This window comes from Typopeltis vanoorti, chromosome 1, assembly GCF_054136105.1.
Source record: "Typopeltis vanoorti isolate ZY-2024b chromosome 1, IOZ_Tvanoo_1.0, whole genome shotgun sequence".
Classification (NCBI taxonomy): domain Eukaryota; kingdom Metazoa; phylum Arthropoda; class Arachnida; order Uropygi; family Thelyphonidae; genus Typopeltis; species Typopeltis vanoorti.
In genome coordinates, this window is record NC_143549.1 from 46,205,945 (window position 1) to 46,220,860 (window position 14,916).

Below are 14,916 nucleotides of genomic sequence, written 5' to 3' on the forward strand. Positions count from 1 at the left end.
TGTCTCTTCATTTAGTTCTGGAGTTGAATTTCTGGGTTTTGACGATTAAAAGGTGGGTACTCTTTCCTAGTTAAATTAAGTATTTATTGAAAGTAGACCTACTTATTACTTTATATTTGAAATACTGTAAATTCATTATAATATTCAGCGATAAAGTTTTTTTCCTGAAAAAAATGTGTACAAAAAAGGGGGTGCGTCTTATACGCCGGCAAATACGGTAATTCGCACAGAAATAGATAAAAGTAATCACTTTGGAAATTATTATTTTCCCCGACTGAACCCAAGAAAGACTGAAATAATTTGTTTTTTTTATTTATACACACGTTCCAAAATCTTCGATTATAAGCCTCCGTAGCGCAATTGGAAGAACGACGGTACATCGCGCCCTTCGATTGGAAAAGACTTAAATTCGATTCTCGTCATGATGGGAGGAACCTTTATGTGGACGCTTTCAATCGACGGTGAGTTAGCCGATTTCCTACGGAGGTAGCAGGGTTTTTTCTCCCGGAAACTCGGGTTTTTCATCCCACATACATACAGACAAATCGGCCCTTCAGGAACACACGCAATTTACAGACAAAAATACTAGCGGTGGTGGTGGGCAGTAGATGGCGCTGATATTGATGATTGGTAGTAAAGGTTCGGTGGAAACGGAGAGTTGCACAATAAGTGTCCTCCCGCGATGAGTCTTCGGACTCTTTGGAAGTGTCAAGAGTATTATAATAATAAATCATACAATCCAAAGTTCTGATAGAAAATGAGACATTCAGAAGACTGTCAACACTGTTTCCCATTGTAAATTAGCCAAATAGTTATAAATTATTTATAGAAAATTATACTCTTATATTAAAACTTGTTGATATCGGTGTCCTAAACACGTCAGTTCACACTTCGTGCACGCAAAACAAACGAAACTCAGAAAACAAAAATAGCAACTCATCACAAATGACAACGTTCAATTGGATTGATTGACACAATAACCCATCACAGCCACTAATTTCTGGGCATTGTTGTCTCACCGCACACCCCTTCCTTGCCTCCTGGATGGTTGAAATCACTGGAAAGCTAAGCATTTGGTATGGTGTGGTTATAAAATTCTTTGTAAAATACGGTTTAACGCCAAAAGAAATTCATTCGAAGTTCATAAAAGTTTATGGGCACCCTTCTCCTTCGTTTTCACCAATTAAGAAATGGGCTGCCGAGTTTAAACGTGGCTGTACCAGCCTTGAATGTGATCCACGTGAAGGACGTCCAAAAAGTGTAACAGCACCAGAAATCATTGATCAAGTGCACAATATGGTATTGGATGACCGGCGAGTCAAAGTTCATGAAACTGCTGAGATTATAGGCATTTCAAAAGAACGTGTAGGATACATTTTGCATGAAAAATTGCAAATGAAAAAGCTTGGCGCTCTTGGGTGCCGTGCTTGTTTACAGCAGATCAAAAAAAAAAAAAAAAAATCTCTGAACAAGTGCTTGGAGCATTTTAACAAGAATAAAACTGATTTTGTGCATCGATGTTTTACTATGGATGAGACTTGGATTCACCATTACACACCAGAATCCATTCAGCAGTCAAAACAGTGGACAGAAACCGGTTGTTCAGCGCCAAAGAAGACAAAATTGGTTCCATCAGTAGGAAAGGTCATAACCAGTACCGTCGACAAGGTGTAGCATAGAAGCAGCCTGCTTCACGGCGTGGCTTAATAAAGGTGCTCGTTCAGCTATATTGCGGGTCGCTAGGAGCGTAGCAAGTGCGGAAAGAAGTTTTTCCAAGCTTAAACTGATTAAAAATTATTTGCGAACAGTAAAGACACAAGAAAGATTGGTTAGTCTAGCAATGATATCGATAGAGGCGGACATAGCTTATAATTTAAATTTAGAAGAGCTTATAAATAGTTTTATTGTGCGATTTCCCCGTAGAGCAAACATTCAATTAATATTATTATGTAATCATCATCATCATCATCACGAATCATGGGCTCACTGCCCGTTGATGTCTGATGCCTGTTTCACTATCTTCTTCCACCTTTCTTTGTCCAGTGCACAGTGTCGCAGTTTTTGTATACACCCATTCCACACCAGTCTTTTATATCGTCTATCCATTCTCTGTATGGTCTACCTCTTCTGTTTAAACCATCCAAAATACCAAACATAAATGTCTTTATCTTCCAGTCCTCATTCATTCTACAGATATGTATGTCCAAATAATTGCAGATTCCGTTTTATAATCTTCTGCATCAGATTCTGTTTTGGTTGTATCTTCTGATAGAGCTCTTCATTGGTGATTTTCTGTACCCATCCTATTCTGAGAATCTTCCTGTAACAAGTTCTTTCAAATGCCAAAATTCTTTTTCTTGATTCCTTATTTATTACCCACGTTTCAGATCCATAGAGTACACCGCTGAAGATGCATGTTTCCAATACTCTTAGTTTTGTTTGCAGACTGATCACTTCACTTTTCCAGATGTTATCCATGGCCTTCAGATTTGTTCTTCCCTTTGCAATCCTGATCTTTATTTCTTTTTTACAGTCCAAGTCATATGTCAGTTTACTTCCCAAATATGTGAATTGTTCTACATTTTCTATATCAGTTCCATCCACTTGTATCTTTTGTTTCATGTTCTTCTTACCAAATACCATTGTCTTTGTTTTTTCCCAGTTCATAACAAGTCCAAATCTCTTCCCTTCCTCATTTAACAGTTTCAGTGTTTTTTGTAGTTCTCTTTCGTCTTCTTCAATAATAACAATGTCATCTGCAAATCTCAGATTGTTAGTTCACATTCCGTGTACAGATCGCTTTGTATTAATGTTTCTATTGTAATAAAAACAAAATAACAATTGGAGATTTTTGTCTTATAATCCATCAGGGGCGACATTTGTTTGCCTCAGGGCGCGATCTAATCAGGCGACGGCTCTGGTCATGGCATCGGTGTTTTGGGATGATAAAGGCATTTTGTTTATTAATTATCTTGAAAAGGGTAAAACAATAACCTGGGAATATTATTCCGATCTTTTAAACAGCCTAGACGAAAAAATTCGTGAGAATTTTGGCTCCCTCTAATTTCTATCTCTTCCCAAAACTAAAATTCTTCCTCGCTGGTCAGCGTTTTTCTTCGAATCAAGGGGTGATTGCAGCTGTAGAGGGATCTCTCTCTCTCTCTCTCTCTCTCTCTCTCTCTGTTCTGTAATACAGATTAACTGTTAGACATTGAAGAGAAATTACACCCTATATTAGCTCACCTTTAACACTATATAACTTTCTCTCTCGTAACAATATAGAAAATCGATTGCATACCCGCTGAAATTTATTGGATTATAAGCAGATAATGCAATCCAAATCTATCCTAATTTTAAGAAATAAAGAAAATTGTTTCATTCTTGTTCTCAAAGATTCGAGAATAACATCGCATTCAGTATGTTAAGTACTGCGTACTTAACTTACAACAAATAGATTTCCAATTGATATTTTGTATTATTAGAAATATGCACACGCATACGTTCACCGTCCTCTTTCTCTCTCTAACACACATATATACAGAAATAAATCGTTCAGAAAATATGATTATAAAACAAATTATTTTTCATTTTAAGATCTGAGAAACTTTATACACACACACACACACACATATATATATATATATATATATATATATATATATATATATATATATATATATATATATATATATTGACATTCAGTTTTTGTTTTGACCAATAGATGGCGGTGGTTCTACCTCACACTAATGTAAATGTTTGTGTCATAGAAGATTAAACATGTAAGAATATTTGATAAATAAAAGAGCTACAACAAACATAGTCACTTATTTATATTTTTACTTTTATTTAATTCATCTCATTTTTTTTTTTTAAAGTCAGTTACTCGAAATCCTATTCCACGAACCAGCGTGTGCGCTTTTCCACATGACTTGCAATAAACAAAGATCGCCAGAATTATTACTATTATTAAGAGAGATCTTCAGGGAGTCTATAAAGTAATATTAACGAGTTAAATAATCATCAGAGAATTAATAACTAGCCGATATTTTAAGAAAATTAATGCACATTGTCATTTAGCTGCACGTGCCTGTCCAATTGTTGCTGTCCTCTGATTGGAATGTGTTTCTTGTAGAAGTTTCGCATTTCAGACGAATTTCATTTATTATTATTTTGATTTTTTTTTTTTTTTTTTTTCAAATTCCAAAATTTGATTTATTCATTTGGATCCAGACTGCACCTTCTTCTAAACATTTGTCCACTTTCACGAATCCAGTAATTAGCCACTAGAAAATAAATAAATGTATATAATTATGCACCTAATCCATTACATTATTATGGTTTTTATCTTTTAAGTCAGGGCTGTCCAACTTTAGGTAATCCTAGGGTCGCATTAAAAAATAGGATTTATCCGAGAGCTGCATCCAATGCGTATCTAGTAATTCAGTGAGCAGCAGCGACACAACCTCGATAGCTGAACGAACTAATTGTGCGCTCACGTTCCCCTTGAGCGCCCGGATCATGCGCGTTGGAACAAAGCAGTGTAAGAACGCTTCTCCGAAACATCTAATATTTGAAAAACACGTGGGTATATAATAATGTAAAAACACCGAATAAAATTATCAACATCGAGATTGTTGATTAGTGATAGAATTAAAATATCTAATACGCATTCGGCTCAAATTGTTATTTTATTTTTTTCGCTCGTAAAAATCAAAACCCACAGGCGGGCGGGCTGCAGAAAATCGCACCGAGGGCCACATGCGGTGCGCGTTTTGGACAGCCCTGTTTTAAGTAATGAGTCAGATTCAAGGAGCCTAAGCCAAGAGCTCCTGTTACCCTTAAGTTAGACGAGCACCTGACAACATTAATAGATATACAGTATGATCAAACGCTGCCATATAGTTGCAGCGTGTGCTCATATACAGTCCATTTAAAATATTATGACTGTCCCCCCTGTTATTTCTCAATTCTCAGTTTGCCATTCTATTACTCAATGTAGCATTCGTACCATGGACAGTGAAAGCTAGTGTAGGTGATACTGGAAGTGTGATGTACTTTCATTCGAAGATACTGATCGATATGGGGTACAGGATGTACCTATATGGACTTCGGGAAACAAAAGGCATGATTGTAGGGAGCTGGAATGACAGTATACTGCCAATCATGTAAGTTGTTCATAGGGTGAAGTATATAGCAAAAATTACGCCATTCCAAGAGTGGAAGGATACTGAGCAGACCATCAGTCTCTAGGCCAATGATGGGTGCCATGCCTCATGAATGCTCGTAGTGAGACAGGCTGTCCCACCTTGTGCAAGTCCATGACGAAAACCTGTTTGTGGAACGGCTGATCATGGAATTTGACCAGGAAACAAGTCACTCGTTTTACATGCAGGATATCCATGCTTACGTATAATATAATCACTAACGCATATTTCTACAATTTGTATCTCTAAGAGATCATTGGACCATTAAAAATTGGAAAAATGTTGCCTTTTTTCGATTAAGCTTGTTTTCAGACTTCTTTCATCGATGGGTAGACGGTGGTGGAGGGGATTCAGACGAAAACCTGGGGAGAGAGAGAGAGGAATCACTCTGGATATCGTGATCCAGCAAAAACGGGAAGTAGATGATAGCATTATGGTATGAGGGCTGCTTTCTGGAGACTCTCTTCAAGCTCCGTATTACGACTGGCTAAAAAGTAACTCCACTGTAGCTGTTCAGGTAAATCCCTTCATGGTGATTAGCTTATCAGATTGTAATGTTCCAGTAGGATGATATGTTGTGGCATGTTGCTGGTATCGTTCGCGAATATCCATGAACTTTTATTTTGATGTCGCCGCACAAGTCTAACATCAGCAAAAGCAACGCCAAGGGACTCTGGACCAGTGAAACGAGTTTGGCTGATGCCAGGAGAATACTATCTGCCCGAATTATTTGTAAAGGACCTTAACCAACAGGTTGGTTAAGGTCCTTTCCTATATCAACACGACAATGCCCCCGTTCACAAAGCGATAGGTCTGTGCAGGAACAATTTGATGAGATAGGTGTTGAAGAACTTAAAGAGACTTGCATACAAACCCTGATCTCAACCCCCATGTGAACACTTGCGGGATGAACTGGAACTCCAAAGCGAGTCAGGCCAAATCGCTCAACATCTGTGACGACCGCAGTAATGATCTTCTGGAAAAATGAAAGAGAAATACTACACCAGAGTATCAAAATCTAGTAGAAAACCTTCCCAGAAGAATGAAGACTGTTATAGCAGTAAAGGATGGGCCATTTCATTATCAATGGCTTTCAAAATTAGAGTGAGAGTTGGAATGAGCATGCGTCCGAATATTTTTGATCAAACAGTATGTGATAGATTCACATTTGAAAGTGCAGATTCTATAACTTAGTAATGTGGGTAAACTAAGCGTTAGATAATCTGAGAATTCTGTTTTAGAGACCAAGCATGGTATTTTCTAGCATCCAATAAGCAGCATATTGACTTCACACTGAATAATTAAAGTCGCTTTTCACATACATAAAAGTGAAGAATCTAAGAAATCGAAAGAGTCCAGTCAATTCATCGTCTTCCTAAAGGCTATCAACAAGAAGCCTAGAAACATCTACTGCTAATTATCAAGGGTTCATCTGAAAATATTAAGATCAATATGCTAGCTCATAAAATTTATGCTCTCGCCATGAAACTCTGAATTCTGAAAATATTCTTCAGCAATAGAAATATCTTTGATGATTTGGCGTGGTTTAATAATAGTTCTGCTTCTATTACCTGCAATATGGCTTCTCTTATTTTATAAAGTCCAAAGGATGAAAGATTGAAAACCTATAAAACATGGTGGGTGAACAAACGATTTGACAAGCCAGTGAGTTCTGTGGAAGCAAATGTAGTGTTTGAGGTAGCCTCCGATAACACCAAAAGTCCACCGAAGCTAGTCTGTACAAACAAAGCCACATTTGTTAAACGTAGGGTTAATAAAACCTAATTGGAATTTTCAAGAAAAAAAAAAGCAACAAAGATTTGGTTAATTTTATTTAACCATTTTCGTGCTACTGAAATATTTTCCACTTAGTTTCCCATTTAATCATGCATAACCATTAGTTTTGCTGTTAAATAAACTGCAATTCGCGCGCGGGCGCGCGTGTGTCGGTGTGTGTGTATGTGTGTGTGTATTAATGACAAATGTAACTAATTTATTTCCGGCATTAAAAAAGCAACCGCACTTACCCCATTTACCTCCATAAAGAACCGGACATGCTCCATGAAGCGTTTGAGTGTCACCTTCCCCGTTCCTCCTGATATTGTACCAAAATACTGCAGAACCCTAAAAAGGATAACAGTGTTTGACAAGACAATGTTAACAAGCGCTACTTCCCTTCCTTATCTTTAACATCAGCCTGAAATTGTCAAAAAATTATTCAAAAATTTCCTCAACATAATATGAGTTTACAAATTATGGCTCTCCGCGATTGGTATTACAACTTATTCCTTTTGTACTCGGTGCTCCACTTTGCTTATATACATATAAGCAATTTACCTAAAATAGGGAAGGTAATTTTCTTTAGGAAATCATTATAAAACATATATCAAACAAGAGACAAAACAAGCAAACATCGAAAGATGTCAGAGCAAAACGTGGCCTGAAAAGTCAGATTTTAAGGCAGTATATGTGTAATTAGTGAGGATGAAATATTATATTTCATCCTCACTAAGAGTTTTGATGCCATCGCATTTCATGTTTTCTACATCGATGGAAGTTTTAAAACCCGAAGAAAACTACTTGAAGCATAAAAACTATCAGCTGTACGTCCTGTACGCATACGTATCTACAATACATATTGGATCCACTGCTTCTTATTTGATAGAAAAATGCTCATTGAATTGTGTCATTAATTCTTTATGCGGTTATTTTGAATTACCTGAATTATAAAGCATGTAAAGGAAATGTATTATATTAAATTTAAATCAAATCTTATCTCGCACAGTTGTTAATTTTTAAGCCATTTTATTTATTTCATCCAGTTTACTTCTGTTGTCACAGTTATTTCTATCAAATTGTAATGTCATTTTGTGTCAGTTACTGAAATCTTCTGTATCGAAACGAGAACATTTTTTTCATTTAATTTTATATTATTTATTTTATTTTAATTTTATGTCTTAAGTACACTAAAGATAGCCAATAAACCTGGCTGAAAATTTTCTCTAAAAATTACGTAAATTTTCAAGAACAGTAATTTTATATTGAAAGAAATATTCTTTATTTTTTCATGAACTAGAAGGCAGTCAAAATTCTTTATCATTGTTAAACGTCTGCATTATAATCGGCAACGCTATTCCGATGTACATGGTTACGTAACTTACGTATAAAAGAATAAGTTTGCAGTTAATAATTCACGTGCATAAAATAAAATAAAATAAAAAGACTTGGAACATTTATTCAATTGCGGAATCTCTGAATTAATCCAATTAAGTATTTTCAGGCTACATCTGGAAAGCAATAAAGATCACGAGGTGTTGAAATATTGACACATGCAATGAAAATCAAAATAATGTATTTTATTTATTTTGGTTTAAAGATAAAAATAGACTCCTTTATTTATTTATGATTTTTTTTTCCAGAATACCCAAAACCGTATGTGAATGGTTGCTCTACTGTTAGTAGAAGCAACCATTCAAATACCATTTTTGGTATTCTGGGGGGGGGGGGAGCTACCTCATTTATTTTTGGTCAGTCCTTTTGATTTTTCAAAGCTGCTGGAACTGAGTAAAATGGATTTCGTCATTTTAAAGATATAGATTTAATTTCTTTATTACAACACAAGATGGGATGAACGTGAAGGTGTGTCAGCGTGAAGTTTGTATTCTCCAGTCTAGATTCTCCACTTCATTTCTAGAATTTGAAGAGCATTGGAGAGGTTCAACACTTTAGATAGGGTAATCGTTTACCTTTCTAAGCCGGAACCACTCTGAAATTCTCGCACAACTCGCTCTCATATTTCTGTTACTCTCTCTCACAGTTTACATAAAACTTAATGGGCAGGAACACGCACACATGTCCTTATACTCAGATACAATCAAGTCGTGACTTGTTCGAATATGAGACCACACACACACACACACACACACACACACACGTACCATGGTAAGAAATAGCAACTATAGAAACAGACTCAACTCCCTATACTTTATTGAGTTAAAAACGTCTTTGCCGGCATTATCAAGAAATTTTCATGTAAAAAAAAAAAAAAAGCACTACATTATGGAAGGGTCATGTTTAAGAATGTTGCGTGAGCAATAGCAAGAGTAAAGATGTGTATGGTAAAGACGTGTTTTTAACGCATGCCGCTGTAACAAAAAAATCAGTACTTCGAAAACCTAAATATGCGGCTCAACATATTATTGACTTGGTCGAGAAATTTTCATTCATCTGTTTTAAAAGATAGTTTGCATATGAATAACGAACACTTTGAATAGTGTCCAACGAATGCACAAGCAAGCAATTCGGCATACAGGAAACTAACGAAAAATATAACACGCTTAGACAATAAAAATAACAAACCTTTTTAGGCCGAACCGCAGCTCCAACTCTGGGGAATGCTGTTGCGCCACCTCGATTGACGTCTGTAAGCTGAACGAAATAAATAAAAGTAAAAAGTAAATAAAAAGAAATAAAATAATAATAAAAGCGAGAGCGGTATTATTATTATTTCTATTTTTTAATTAAAAAAAGTTAGAGCGAAATAAAATTATGAAAGATAAACTTAAAATGACGGCGCCGAAATAAAAAAATAAAAAAAGCAAATAAATAATATTAATAAAATTAAAGCTTCTACAATTTAAAAGTAGATAAATTTCGTTTGGCCATTTCTGTATTATTAGTCATTCTTAAACTTATATATCTTTGATAATGTGATAAGAATAAACTAATGAGCAATATTATGGTACCTCAATTTGTTTACAATTTACGATTAAACAAAGCACGAAATAATAGATATAGACATACCAAGATAAAAAATACATATTATTATATATACATATTATTATTATTATTATAAACCTCCATAAAGTCAAAGACTCATCGTGGGAGGTATACACACACACAGTTTATCAAACCGCGCTTTAAATATGTTCACTGACTCTACGCTCAATACACTCTTGCATTCCAATGATTCACCACTCTCCATGGAAAAAACCTGCTCCTCACCCTCCCCATGCTTACACTCTCCTTATTCAGCTTCAAGAGATGACCTCTTGTTCTCTCCCCCCTTTCACCCATTCTACACAAACTTCCCCGACAATGTAGTAATAACCTCTTACCAGCTTATATATCTCGATCATAACCTTTCTCCTCCTTCTCTCCACCAATTTCTGTAAATTTCTCGATCTGTTTTCATACTCAGCATTCCAGAGACCAGAAACCATTTTAGTCAATCGTCTCTGGACCTTTTCCACATCTTCATCTTTTTTTGAAAACCAGGTGACCAAATCTGCGTACATGTGGTCTGATCAAAGCACAAGGGAACCATAACATCCTTACTTCCACAAGTCAGTACCCTCCGCATCATTCCCATTATCTGATGTGCTGTCCTCACAATTTTAGCAACATGTCTCCGAAATTTTAGGTTCTTGTCCACAATCACTCCCAGATCTCTCATCTCCTCTACCTCTTCCAAGATATTTCCACCGATTGTGTACTCTACATTCCATCTCTACTTCCCAAATTTCAAAACCTAACACTTTGCAACATTGAATTGACATTCACACTCATTTACCCATTCAGCCAGTGTATTCAAGTCCTCTTGCAAAGTCACAACATCAGCTCTACTCCTGATAGCTCTCCCCAACTTTGCATCATCTGCAAACAACTGCATATCACCATTCAAATCTCTCCCAATATTATTTAAATACCAATTAAACAACAATGGATCACAAAATACCCTTGGGGTACACCACTAGTAACTTTCCTATTCTGGAATATCGCTCCTCCATAGACAACTCGTTATCAGACAGCCAATCTCCAATCAGCGAACTAATCTAATGCATTTGTCACTTTATTATAAAAAGTAAGCAGATTGCTAAAGCACGATCTTCCTTTAACAAATCCATGGTGGCCACCACAGAGTATTTTTCTGTTTTTAAACCCAATTCTGAATCTTGGTCCTAATTAGCCTCTCTAACACCTTAACCATAACTTCAGACACACAGACTTGACCTAGTGCAAGACTCATGTTAAAAAGATATGTAAAAACTGTGGTTAGCTCTCCGGAACATTCCCTCAAAGCATGTGGTGAAATAGTATCGAGTCCCATAGTCTTATTTACATCAAGTCTATTTAATTTCTCATATACCTCCTTTTAACTTACTAACAGTTCCTCCTCCTCTTCCTCCTTTCCCACTGCTTTCTGCATGATGTCATATTCATAAATTTAAATTGCTTATAAATTGCTCGTTAAATATCTCAACTATATCCTGCGCAGTGGTTATCATTCCTCCGTTTTCACAAATCAATCTCATCCTTCCATAACCATTCTTTCTTCTATTGGCCACATATGGAAAAACAATCTTAAGAATTTTTTTAGCCGCATTAGCTAACTGGTACTTATACTGCACTTTCTCTACCTTTATCAAGCGAGGCACCTTCTTCGCCTGCTCTTTGTATTTCTCATGAAAATGGTTGTTATAACTATTCCTTTTGTACTTCTTTCATAATACCTTCTTCTTCTAGATTGCATACCTTATCTCTTAATCCATTCATTTCACACCTGCTCTATTTGCCCTCTTAACCTTTGGAATATATTCTGATATTGCCTCCACCAAATAGTTATTTAGTAGGACTCAAGCAACATTGATATCCTTTCCATCCAGTTCCTCTTTCCAATTTATTGACGCAAGCTGTTTTCTGAGATTTTCATAATTACCACCCTTATAATTCCATATATGTCCCTTTCTAATAGACGTCCTCGAATGACTGTGCCCTGCAATTGATCACCTCGTGGTCACTCTCACCAACTGGTGGAAGATTTCAGATTCCATTTTTATAATAACATCATCTGATGACATGATCAAAGACAAAACCCTTGATCCTAGACCTTCGTTACGTACTTTCTAAGGTAATTGTCTTTCAAAAACTCCAGAAATTAATTTTGTTTGCCCCCAGAACAGTCGTTTGATTCCAGTTTATATTACCATAATTAAAGTCGCCCATAATGATCACTCGTTTCTTGCTAGTCTTAATACTAAATTTGCCTATACATTTCCTTCTCATTACCCTCCATATTACCAGGTCTATAGCAACACCCAACTAAATATTTCATCGTGTTCACTTCCATCTCACAGCATACTGCCTCAAAACCGTGGCAACTATTTCCACCTTGCAAATTCACCTTAGACGGGCACAACTCATTTCAAAAAGAAAAACCAACATACGCATTCACCATATACTGTTTTTTAATCGCGCACAAAAAAGGATTTTTTTTTCTTCGTTCCTTATTACTTGTGATAATATAAGGTTTATGAAAGAGAGAGAGAGAGAGAGAGAGAGAGAAGATTCATATGCGTGAGGAAGGGGGGGGGGGGGGGGAGGTGGACGTGAACAGGACTGGAAATGGGCCAAAGAGTAGAGCCGTTGAGAGGAAGGGAGGTATAGTCCGTGTGGTATAAGTCTAGTTATTATGGTATAAATGGTATATTCATGGGTTAGTTAATCCTGATTACATAGGAATTTTATTATTGCTTTTAGTGTAAGTAAATATAGTTACACCTCTGATGTTGATCTGACTTTATAATAAATATCCATCTCACTTGAATGTTTATAATTGACTGAAACATGAAGAGATACTTACGTAGAACATTAAAGTGGCTGTTCTATCACCAGAGCGCAGCTCTTTTTCACTTATCTTTTCAAGCTGAAATACGAATATAGAGACACTGTTTATATATGCTATAAAGTTATATGCTACTTATATGTAGTAAAGAAACCAGTTAAATATAGCAGGCTCTTATTGAAACAAATCTTATTGAAATAGATTGCATATTTTAAAAATAAACATTTTTTGATATATTATCAGTTTTTATATTGCATGCTATATTCACTGATACTTATAATTTACTTTTTCTTAATTTAAATTATAAAATTAGTTTGCACATTATTTATATCTTTATTTTTGCATTAAGACTCATTATTCTAGATTCTCCACCAATCCTATCCAAATTTCGAGCCTAATTCATATATCATGTTATCATAGATCTTTGAAATCTATCTATGTGTAAAACCATAAAAGGAAGGAATATCTAATATTATGGAAAGCATAATTTTAATATCTCCTGTTGTCACAGGAGACATTTAAACGATGATTTCCGATATTGTTAAACGCCATCATTGATTACAGACAAATCGGCCTTGAGAACACACTCAATTTACAGACAAAAATTACTAGTGGTGGTGGTGGTGGTGGTGGGGAGTAGATGGCGCTACATGTAGATAATGAGGTAGTTGTAATTCGCTGTAGTTGGTGGATTAAGTGGTGCAAACGGAGAGTTGTAGAGTGGGTGCTCTCCATCGATGAGTGTTGAGACTCCTTGGAGGTGTCACGTAATAATAATAATAATTATTATTATTATAAGGAAACTAACAGTTACTCCTCTAAATTAGTGATTCAGGATTAATTATCTCACCACCTCCCGGAGACTCAATCAAATACACCAGTTCATGTCACGACTACGTCGATTGGGAATCACTGATTACTACCAAGCTAACCTTGAGAATATCCCTTTAGTAGAAAGGGTAATATTGTTGTTGTTTTGTAATTACGGCCGAAACAACTAATGCTATGAGGTTAGTGCATTATGTCCATTCATTGCATGCGCTCTTCTATCCGATTTGTCTGTCTTTTGGAAAGAAAAACACAAATTTTTGGGAGGAAAACATGTCTTATTCGTATGAAACTAACTCATATTTTGTCGGAGAAGAAAAAGAGAGAGTGAAAGAAGGAACAAATGGTTCTTTACATCCCAAATAGGATTCGAGGTATTTTTAGCCAAAGGCCATCGTTGATAGTCACTAAGCTACGCAGGCTCCATAAGGTAATGTAAACTGTCAAATAAATGACTGCGTAAACAAACCAGAGGATGGTGTGGGGAAGTTTTTCGTTAACCTCATTACATGATGATGAAGAAGGAAATCCTGCCTTGAAACCACAACCGCTTGATTCAAGGTGAATTGGAAGCATTTCTAGTTTTACTAGACTCTCTTTCTGCCACATAATACAAGTTAAACTCTTTAAATACAATAGTCCTTCATGCATTCATGAAATATGTATGATAATAACATTTTTTTATCACACACACACACACACACACACACACACACACACACACACACACACACACACACACACACACACACACACACACACACACACACACACACACACACACACACACACACATAATTTATTTCAAGTAAATTAGTTCCAGTGACGTTTTAAACTACTACACCACTTTGGGGATGAATGTTTGTGAGCATCTGTAGATGGAAGATGAATTTCATATCTTGGTGTGAGCCCACGCTTATTGGAGACGTGAAAAAGTTTCGTGTTTGACCTCTAGAGCAGAGTTCTGGACTATGTAAAAAATAAATAAAAATACAAAAATATAAAATATGATGGGTTTATATAAAAACCTATCAAAAACAACAACGACAAATCTTATTTCGACGATATCCATACTACTGTAAAATAAAAACAGTCTCACCTCTTCTGAAGGCTTATCCACAATGAGATAGTCGAAATGAGGGGTGTAGTGACCTCCCATACCGTAATTAGCAATCTGTAATTATAAAATAAATCACTCAGCAAATTAATTGCATTGGTACTCTTTTATACATTCTGAAAGTAAATGACTGCTTCAACAAA

The 14,916-nt window shown here is 35.9% G+C and overlaps 1 protein-coding gene across 5 annotated transcripts in view; it reads right to left on the reverse strand.

Annotated features, from left to right (window-relative positions):
• Positions 1-3,829: 3,829 nt before the first annotated feature.
• LOC150109945 (prolyl 4-hydroxylase subunit alpha-2-like) overlaps positions 3,830-14,916 on the reverse strand; it is a 99,595-nt gene continuing 88,508 nt past the window's right edge. For all 5 annotated transcript variants that reach the window (XM_090415903.1, XM_090415887.1, XM_090415912.1 and 2 more), the window contains 5 exons: positions 14,756-14,830; positions 12,847-12,909; positions 9,564-9,632; positions 7,232-7,328; positions 3,830-4,283 (listed from right to left, as the gene is read on the reverse strand). In XM_090415903.1, the coding sequence (XP_090272029.1) occupies positions 4,213-4,283; positions 7,232-7,328; positions 9,564-9,632; positions 12,847-12,909; positions 14,756-14,830 (375 nt within the window). In that variant the 3' untranslated portion in view covers positions 3,830-4,212. The remainder of the gene's footprint in view (positions 4,284-7,231; positions 7,329-9,563; positions 9,633-12,846; positions 12,910-14,755; positions 14,831-14,916) is intronic.